General features: G+C 38.6%; 1 protein-coding gene across 2 annotated transcripts in view; it reads right to left on the bottom strand.

The window, feature by feature from the left end:
- Positions 1 to 1,208: 1,208 nt before the first annotated feature.
- NLK (nemo like kinase) overlaps positions 1,209 to 10,747 on the bottom strand; it is a 157,002-nt gene continuing 147,463 nt past the window's right edge. For both annotated transcript variants that reach the window (XM_033184362.1, XM_033184361.1), the window contains 3 exons: positions 6,393 to 6,591; positions 5,393 to 5,486; positions 1,209 to 3,010 (listed from right to left, as the gene is read on the bottom strand). In XM_033184362.1, the coding sequence (XP_033040253.1) occupies positions 2,956 to 3,010; positions 5,393 to 5,486; positions 6,393 to 6,591 (348 nt within the window). In that variant the 3' untranslated portion in view covers positions 1,209 to 2,955. The remainder of the gene's footprint in view (positions 3,011 to 5,392; positions 5,487 to 6,392; positions 6,592 to 10,747) is intronic.

Genomic DNA, 10,747 nt, shown 5'->3' with positions numbered 1-10,747 from the left:
GCAATTCCCAAAACTAAAGCAATAAGGAACAAATCTCCTTGGTTTTCTAAGTAGGTTTCAGTAAGAGCAGGTCAATATATTTTCCCAAATACTTATCTGTAAAGGAATTTAATTTTTTTTTTTTTTTTCTGAGACAGAATCTCGCTCTGTTGCCCAGGCTAGAGTGCACTGGCACAATCTCAGCTTACTGCAACCTCCACCTCCTGGGTTCAAACGATTCTCCTGCCTTAGACTGCTGAGTAGCTGGGATTACAGGCGACGGCCACCTACCATGCCTGGCTAATTTTTGTATTTTTAGTAGAGATGGGGTTTCACCATGTTGGCCAGGCTGGTCTGGAACTCATGACCTCAAGTGATCCACCCGCCTCAGCCTCCCACAGTGCTGAGATTACAGATGTGAGCCACCATGCCCGGCCAGAATTTAGTTTCAAAATGGTATGTATAACTCAAAATGATCTCTTGTAAGTGATGAAACTGGTTTCCTTATCTAAGCATTGGTGATATTAATATGGATTCCTGACAAGTAATTCTTATACTTAGTAAGTATTCAAAATTTTGTTGAATAAAATAATAAATTTATATTAATTTACACGAGTTAGAATAGTCAACTCCCTCAATGTCAGGAAAAAAAATCCATTCATTTTGCTAAATAAAGAAAAGATAGGGAGAAGTACACACCACCTACAAACTCAAGAGTAATGTTTCTTTAGCCTCACGGAAAGTATTTTGAAGCTAGGCAGCCTGGCTTCAGGCCTTGATTACACCAACACTGGGCTGGGACTTCTTCCTTAGCTGAAAGTACCTTTGGGCTGCTAGGGGCAGGAGGCAGAAGTGAAGAGGAGGGAGGTGTCAAGTCCCTTTACCAGTCTGCTTCATAGAAAGCAATCTACTTTTATTTGTTTAATATATTGGACTCCAAGATATTGCTTCAAAGAAAAAAAAGTTTGAAAACCACTGGATTACAGACTCTAAGGTCTAAAAAGACTTCTATATTGTGTGTATTTAAATCACATGTCTTTGATACTGATTCAACTAAATTTTCAATATGTTGTCAGTCTAAAGTTTCTGAGAGGATTTTTAAAAACAACCTATTTCCGCAAAGATCAAAGTGGAAATAGGAAGTGTCTCAAAACTTTGCAAAGTCAGAATACGAGTTGTACTGAAGAGAAAACAAAAGAAAGAAACTGAAATAAAACAGATGACACAACTTTTTCAAATGTCACATTTAATGTTTTCACCACTGTACTTCAAATCTACATTGTACAAAGTGACCAGAAAGTGTGCCACGGTAATTGACCAACCTCTGAGATTGTACCTTTCACACCAGTGTCTTCTTGGGCTCTTTTGATACTAAACACGTTTCTCATTCAAGTGAATTGAAATGCTTCAGTTGGGTTGATTCTCAGGAGCCTCATAAAAAAAAAACAAAGATATTGCACCATCTTTGTTTAGTAATTCAATGTTTGTTTCTTTCACAGCAAATAATTACTTCATTGAAGTTAAAACTTCCAAACATAACTTATTAATAGTCTTCAAATTCAGCTCAGATCACTCAAGTTGAAAATACTCTGCTAAATACAGATAACTTACAATAACTTTAACAGTTAATTGTCCATAACACACACCAAGGTTTTTTCCTAGACCAATTTTAAGACGATCCATTAGTATTCCTTGTACAGGTGAAAAATGATCTTCAATTTTCTTGTCTTTTTATTTTTAATATAAAAGTTGGAAGGGACATTCAAGTTTCAAGTCTCCACACTGAACTTAAAAAAAAAAAAAATAGTCATCATCAGCATGTGGAGGTAAACAAGCCAAGTTGTATAACTCCAGGAGGTAGAGGCCTTCGATTTGTATTCATATGTACATATGCACAGAAGAATTCAGTGTTCCAACAGAAAAAAAGAACTTGTCAAAAAGTAATAAGTTATTTACTACTGTGACATTTCAAGACTCCCACAGCTTTGCCTAAGGACACAAACACATTTGACATAATTCCCTATGTGCCTTTTTTGTGGCTTAAATTTTTTTTTGATTTGTTTTTGTCTTTTATTTTTTTTACTGTCCAGTGCAGGAAAAGTCTCACAAAATTTCACAGACCTAAAATGTGCAAGCTAGTTCTCTTTCTATACAGCAATGTTGGGATTCTTTTGAAATTAGCCCAGAAATGAATTATTTACACACATGAAAGATGCATGCTTGGGGTTCTTTTATGTAAGAAAGAGCAGAAAAACTTCTAATAAAAATAGATTAAATATATATATATATATTTATACTGGGTAAGGAAAACAAAAGTTTAGTCTCTCCTAGTCACAAACTCATTCTCTCTACCCACAACATTGGATTTTAGACAGCACACATCACCATCACGGCTCTAATGAGAAGCTAATTATAGGGCTTGATCATTAGGTGGCATGCCCCTCTTCCCTACCCTCCCCCCAGGTGCAGCCACGATCAGCTCATGTGGCTCCATGATTGGTCGCAGGCAAGGTTTCTAGATTCTTTAGTTTTAGAAAACCCCAAATCTTTAGGAATGGCTCAAATATCAAAATGTATGACTGTCCTTTGTGTGTGTGTGTGTGTGTGTGTGTGTGTGTGTGTGAACAATCTCACTTCATTTTAGAAAAGAAAAACAAAACAAAAACATAAAACCCCAAACTCCCAAATTTGGTTCAATTCTCTTTTGTTCTGAGGTGAGCCACAACAGCTGCACTAAATTCATAAAACATGTGCAACTCTGGGTAAAATATTTTTCTTCTAAAAGCACAACCACTTTACAAGATTAAAAGTCTAGTAACATTTCTAAATATTATTCATATCATACAAGTAGTGGTTGTTAATTTAAAACTTCATTAGTAAAATTACAGTACAAGCATGATTAACCTCCAGAATTGCAAATCCCAGACTCCAGTGGAAAGCTACATTACATCTTCAGTAGTACATTATCTTCCACCATTACTCCCACACCAGAGGAGATGGGGGCATCTCAGATGGCTGAGCAACAGTGGAACTGGAAGAAAACAGAGATGGAGAAATTAGTTGTCATGTCACAATGGACAAAAGGGTAATTCACTACTACCTGTTTTCCTCTCTTCCTCTGAAAAAATTAAGTCCACTTCTGGATTTTTATTTGTTTCTTTGAAGTTGAATTTGCTCTAAGTTGCTTGTTTATGGACCTGTTATCTATGGAAAGGCAATCAGGTATAGTGGCTAATATGCAGGCTGGAAAACAACATGTCATTTACTAGTTGTATGGCACTGAGCAAGTGCCTTAATCTCTTCTCATTTGGAAAGGAATAATGCTGTTTACCTCATAGGATACTGTGATGAATAAATGATAATAGATGTGAAGTGTTTTTCCACAGTGCCTACTTGAAAGTGTAAAGTAAATGTAGGTATTACAAGTAATAATTTCAATAATCAATCAGGAAAATAACCTTAAGGGATGTAGAATTATCCATTTAAAAGTAGCCTCTCAAAATACAGTGGCCTATTTTGAATGGGCCTTATAAGCATTCTTTTATCAAGTATTAATGGAGAAGTATAGGTAATCATTTAGCATTGGTTATCCACAGATCTGTTATTGGCTTTTTCCTATGTCTAAGGTTGCTAATGAGATTACAAACTTGAGAGGGAAAAGTATAACCCCTTGTTTCCCCAAGGCCCAGGATCATTTGCACCTAAGCCGTTAAACTGCCTAACTGACTGGGTCACTGACTCTTAGGGGAAAATAGTAAAACAAAGTAATTTAAAACCACAGATAAATAAAAATGCAACTTAGAACTCTTTATTCCAATAGAAAAATACATGGAAGAAATGAAAGTCACCCGATTTTACAAACTTTAAGCATAAAATCTTGACTGCGGTCCAACAAATCCAACCAACTTTAATATGATTAAAGGGAAAGAGCATCAGGGAGAGAGAAAAAGGACAGGAGAAAGGCAGCAGGGAAGATACAGACAGTCACCACTCAGATCCGAATCCACCCTTTGTCCTGCTTTGTGATACTGGAGCCAGACCCTGTTCATGGTTCCCCTTTTCCACCTAGCTTAATGTTAGCTTTTGTCAACACAGGGTGCTGGAAGGGCATTTGCAAGGCTGTAGCATCAGGAAGCAGTCTCCCTTCCTTGGTTTGTTGTGCTTTTTTTTGGCCATGTGGAGGGCTCAGCTTTGGTCCACCCAAACTCTCCTGGCAGGCGGTCTTTGATGGACCAGTTCTGCCCACACCTGCTGGCACACTTCCTCTTCCGCACCACCCTCGTGCTGTGTGTTCCTGTTCCTGTGGCAGCCATACCCTCTCCAAAGAGGTCCTTACATGGAGGAACCTCTTCTAAATTCTTAATTTTCTTAATTTCTTTCTTGTTTACTCTCCCTCAGTCTACAGGGAGTGGCTGCTTTCTGCATTTGCTACTTCAGCAGCCTTCAGAATCCTCTTTTATGGCTTTTAGCAGTTGATCATCTTTCCTTGTTAACAATTCTTATTACTGAATTTTCCCCATTCATATTATAGGGAAGTGGTTTATTTCTCCTGACTAGACCCTGATCAATATATAAGGAATTAAGGAAAAAGAGATCAAGCGAAGGAAAGGACAGAAAGACAAGGAGAATGACGCCTGGTAACTTCCAACATAGGTTCATAGCTCTACCATAAGCCTTTTGACTTCTCCTCTAAATAGGCTATACCAGCAGTCCACCTGCACATACAAAAATTATTTTCTTGCTTGCAGTTATTACTAGGGAGTGGGAATGGTAGTGGAACTGAGATGACCACGTCTAACTCCAGGACAGGTGGCCATAATACTAATGCTGCAGTAGGATCGCCACGTATGTGATGAGGCAGCACAATGGTCATCTGGGGAAAAAACTGCTAAAGCAACCACAGTCAACTGGCACCAGTGTAAAATGTGATGTTTATGGTGTTTTTTTTTTTTTTTTTTGAGATGGAGTTTTGCTCTTGTTGCCTAGGCTGGAGTGCAATGGTGCGATCTTGGCTCACTGCCAACCTCTGCCTCTTGGGTTCAAGTGATTCTCCTGCCTCAGCCTCCTGAGTAGCTGGGATTACAGGCATGCACCACCATGCCTGGCTAATTTTGTATTTTTAGTAGAAACGAGGTTTCTCCATGTTAGTCAGGCTGGTCTTGAACTCCAGACCTCAGGTGATCTGTCTGCCTTGGCTTCCCAAAGTGCTGGGATTACAAGCATGAGCTACTGCACCCAGCCCAGATGCTTACAGTTTTAATACACTTTTGACTAAAGCCAAACCTCATAACAGAAACTTTCTGTTGCACCTTTTATCTATGTTATCTAAATAAAAACAGAAATATGCTGAATAATGAAGTAACACTGGCATCCTTTTAATTCTAACAAGAATGTTAGAAATACATATAGTTACCTAATAAAGCTCTTAAAAGCAGCAGACTGAGGGTTGATGCAGAGAGGCACTCTGTTTCCTTTCTGCTGTTCCAAAATGAACTGATGAATAATTTCTGTGGAGAAAACAAACATCACACAATCCATGACAATTTGCAAGCCCAGGAGCAGTGAATTCTCAGCTAACTCTAGCTAGCATCTGAAAAGCATTTCCTACTGATTTAGTTGAATCAAACACACACATCATCTTTCAAGCAGAATTCAGCTGAACTTCCTAAAACTAAAATGACAGCTGTTGCTAAATATAAGCAAGAAACGTACTGGTGGCATTACGTAGACTGCAACCCCATCAGTGGGAAGAGTAAAATGGTCTATGAATTTGAGAGACACGTCACAGGTTTGGCATTATGAGTGAACTCTTCTAAGTTTTGCTGGCAATTATTGCCTTTTTGAAGATCACTTAAAGACCTCAGTTTGTATCTAGGTGTATAGTTTCAGGTGGTTACTTTGGGGACTACCCTCTCTCTTGTAAAATGTCCTACAGTAGACACTAAAATCACTCAGAAGTTTGGATGTCATTACTCCCACTGTATCCCAATAGGAGATCCTGCCACAAAATTTTATGAGTACACTATCAGAAATTCCCTTCTCTTATCATCCAAGGAATAATTCCCTCAGTGAATGTTTATGCTTTATGGAACTTTGTATGTTATATAAAGAAGTTCAATACGTTTGAATCAATGAGATGACATTGAGTGAATACATATTAAACATATTTTGAGTCATACTCACTAAATAAACTTTGAAAATAAGAACAAAATATTCACTCATCTCCCCAACCTTCCCCTGGATATAATATTAAATATGATTTGTTATGCCCTGGACACATAGCTATATGCAAGGTTGTGAAATAAACATAGAGGGGAGCTTTGGTTACCATCCAGATCTCAGCTCTTCATGGCCACCTAATGGAAAATGTTACTAGGCATATTGCCTGGCCGAAGGCCAAAACAGATACTCACCTTTAACCTGTCGGACAGAACTGAGGTTCTTCTCAAAAGTGTCATCAAATTTGGGATTGGTAACAGGCTCAAAGTCACTGGTATAAACTCTTCCAGTAGAGGTGGAAAAGCAACATTTACACATACATGTGTGATATCGTAGTCGCCCTTCATCTAGGTAGGGGTGGGCTAAGGCATCCTTAGCGGATATTCTTTTGGACTGAAATCAAATTAGAGACCAGCACATCAACACTACAGATAAATACAACTGTTCACATAGGATCTTTCAAAAGACACATTAACTGCTTTACACAGCATATATATAATTTATAGTACATCCCATCCAAAGAGGGATAATTGAATTTAGAGGTGGGTAACATAGTAGCAGAGGGAGTGTATGATTTAGGACAACTACTGTTATTATCTACCATCATAAAGTACTTAGAAGTGCCTTGCTTCTAAAATTCTGAGAAGTTACTACACTGAAATAGATGTATGCAGGGTCAAAAATCACAAATATCATGACATTTAACTATGTAGTGCTTTGAAGGGGTTACGTTTACCTTTTAAATAACAGGCTATATTTTCTAAATATGTGTCAGCATCCAGAAGATGTGTTCACAGTGGCAATTTTCAAAGCTGCTTGAAATTTTTATTCTCTTAGAATACCAAATGGATGATGGCAAAAGCTGCTGGAGTTAGGCAGCAGATAGTGGTCTGATTGCCATGTTTTGAGATATAGCTCAGTCTGAATATCAGGAATCTAGTCTAGCTTTTTGTTTTCTGGCACTCTCGTTTTTAAATTTTTTGTAGAGATGGGGTCTCACTGTGTTCTTGAATTTCTGGCCTCCAGTCTTGGCCTCCTGAAGTGCTGGGACTGCAGGCATGAGCTACTACACCTAGTAATTTTCTGTCACTTTAGATCAGAATACTTAATACACGAGTTTTAAGTTTGCCTGAAAATCTAAACTTTTAACATTACTCCATGAAAAAAATTAAAGAAACTGTCCCTTCTTTTAGCTCAGTAGACATATGTGTACTGCTGAAAGTAAATTTTAAAGATTTAAGCATGAACTCAATAGTACAGAGTAGGACAAAAACAAGAACACACACCTTGCCCTGATTCCAATATGACCAAGCACTTCACATTACACAATTTAAGAATGAAAACTACTTTTGTTCTCAAATAAACCAAAAACTGTTCTGGTCCCCAAATAATAATAAAATGTTTCTCATAAGCCTCGATTCCCTAAAAACACTTTTATCTCTGATTTTCGCTATGCTGATGTAAAAAGGCATGTCATGACCTTTCAAGATAAGATAATCACAGAAGAAAGCAGGTGTTTATCTACCATGAACAGGCAAATGTATACTTGATAACCTTGTTTTTTTTTCCTTTCAATAAGTTTATGTTTTGTATTTGGTGATCTAGCTCTTTTGAAGTCTGACTTCCCTGCATTCTTGGCAAGTAAACTTTTTCCTTTTCTTTTTTTCTAAAAAAGTCTGAGTCCTTTGATAGCTATTCCTAGAGATTCCACTGGGATAGTGTTCCACTGTTTGAACCCAAAGGAACAAGTAGGCTGACAGTGTACGTGCCTGATCCTGGGCCCCTCTGAGCTCTTGGTTTCCCTTTCCTTCTATTTTTCATTAACTTCTGTTCATGAGTTTCAGGACACAACTTCAACAGTTTACCTTTCTGTTCCTTTAGGTTATATACAGTGATCATTCCAACAACATACTTGTCTGTAAGATGTTTCACACTTACACTGCTGTCCAGTTTCTCCAATAGCTTTGCATTCTGTGCTATAGATAAACATAAATGCTTCCTCTTTTTAAAAAAATCAGTTACCTGCTGGGTTATCTGCAGGACTTTTTGACATTTTCAATATTACTTTTACTCCAAAGAGCACAGAATAGGCAAAAAATACAGTAAATAATGCCCATAGGTCTTGGCAGCATGTGGGACATTGTGGGGAACCTGTCATTGGTGCATCTGGCCTGCACATATGCCATTTTATTACCCTTTGTGGGGACACTTGCATGGGGGAATCTGGATATGCTTGGGGAAGATAGAATCACAGCTGAAGGAGGCTGGAGGGTCTGGTCTTTTTTCCCTTGTGGATACTGAACAAACTGTGTGTTGTATGCCTGCTTTTTGACGGTGACCTGTCACCGAGGTGAGGTCATTTATGTTGTTATGTTGGCACTCAGAGTTCCAGATTACGGATGTTCAGAGAGAGAGAGAGAAAGAGAGAGAGAGAGAGAGAGAGAGTGTGTGTGTGTGTGTGTCTGTGTTTGTCTGTGTATGTGTATCTCACCACAGACACCTGCCTTTTAGACTCAATCAAGTAATTGAGTCAGCATTTCAGTCCAGGAGCAGACATGCCATGGCAGTAGACTGCTTAACCCAAGATCGACAAAACAAGAATAACTAGTTACCTCAGACTAAATGGACTAAATAAATACACTGATTTAAATATGGTCAATGGTCTGTTCTTCATGGATATTTAAAAAGTGGCTCATGTCTGTAATCCCAGCACTTTGGGACGCTGAGGCGGGTGGAACACTTGAGGTCAGGAGTTCGAGACCAGCTTGGCCAACATAGTGAAATCCTGTTTCTACCAAAAATATAAAAATAAATTAGCTGGGCGTGGTGGCACACATCTGTAATCCCAGGTACTTGGGAGGTTGAGGCAGGAGAATCTCTTGAACCCAGGAGGTGGAGGTTGCGGTGAGCCGAGATCATGCCACTGTACTCCAGCCTGGGCCACAGAGTGAGACCCTGACACACACACACACCTCATTTCCTTCTTAATGTATTTCTGACTTTCAATTTAACAGGTTACAATGAGAAAAAAACTTTCTTTAAATGGTTTCTTGTTCTGATTGAACTCTCAGAACTGGAAATAAAAAAAAATCCTTAATATAGATCAAAAGCTAATAAAGCACCAGGCCAGTTTAAAAATAATTCTGTAACAAAGTAACAAACTTGTTGGCTTTGTTTATAACACAGTGATAAAAACGGTTATTTATTATGTAGTGTGCATTAAATAAATTAATTTCTTTCTTTTTGAGACAGGGTTTTGCTCTGTTTCCCTTGCCAGGATGGAGTACAATGGTGAGCTCATGGCTCACTGTGGCCTTGGCCTTAACCTCCTGGGCTCAAGCCATCCTCCCACCTCAGCTTCCCGAGTAGCTGGAACTACAGGCAAGTGCTACCACGCCCAGCTAATTTAAAAAATTTTTAATTTTGTTAATCCCTAAGTTGCCCAGGCTGGTCTTAAGCTCCTGGGCTCAGGGGATTCTCCTGCCTCAGTCTCCTAAAGTGCTGGGATTACAAGTGTGAGTCACTGTGCCCTATGCTCAGCTTAATTTCTTTATTTTTAAATGACTGTGTAGTTACTTATATAGGTTCCATAAGAATATGTATTCTTCCTTATCAGATAAATCTTTCTCCTTAAATAAATCTTTATAACTACAACCACACCACAAATTTCATTTAATTAAGTGTGATAATCCCAGTGTTAAGGAATAAGGACGTGTCACATGTAGAACTTGTGTACAAAAGACCTCCCAGAAAAATGGGCTTACTACTTGCTCTATGGCTTAGGAAATTCCAGCCTTAAAGACTATAAACACTAACTTCCTGGCAGATTGGGAGCATTAATAAACACGGGCTCTCTACGCTGGGTGCAGTGGCTCACGCCTGTAATCCCAGCACTTTGGGAGGCCAAGGCAGGTGGATCATGAGGTCAGGAGTTCGAGACCAGCCTGACCAACATGGTGAAACCCCATCTCTACTAAAAATATACAAATTAGCTGGACGTGGTGGCGCCTGCCTGTAATCCCAGCTACTCAGGAGGCTGAGGCAGGAGAATCGCTTGAACCTGGGAAGTGGAGGTTGCAGTGAGCCGAGATGGTGCTACTGCACTCCAGCCTGGGCAACAGAGTGAGACTCTGTCTCAAAAAACCAAACCAAAACAAAACAAAACATGGGATCTCAGAGAAAGAGAATGCCTTACAGCTCTAAACAGTGTATGCACACCTGATAGAGGTGAGTTACATGGTTCTTGGATCCACATCTAAATAGAAATAGAGAATAAAATACTTCTAACACATACAAGTAAATTTCAATCCTAGACCCTTTATAAAATCCTCTATGGGAAGGTAGAAATTACCTCTGAAGCCTGAATTTCACACAGCTCTAGTTTTGTTAACCATATAAACGGAGTTTGTTTTTTAACATATTGATCAACATATTCTGTTAGCTATGTAGATAAACTTGCCAAATAACACAAAATATCAAATGATAATAAATTACTAGCTCAATAAAGCAAGTTATATGATTGAAATTGTCCTTAATGGTGGGAACTTGA

Source organism: Trachypithecus francoisi, unplaced genomic scaffold (assembly GCF_009764315.1).
Source record: "Trachypithecus francoisi isolate TF-2019V2 unplaced genomic scaffold, Tfra_2.0 Lachesis_group20, whole genome shotgun sequence".
Taxonomy (NCBI): domain Eukaryota; kingdom Metazoa; phylum Chordata; class Mammalia; order Primates; family Cercopithecidae; genus Trachypithecus; species Trachypithecus francoisi.
This window is presented reverse-complemented; position numbering and strand designations above follow the sequence as displayed.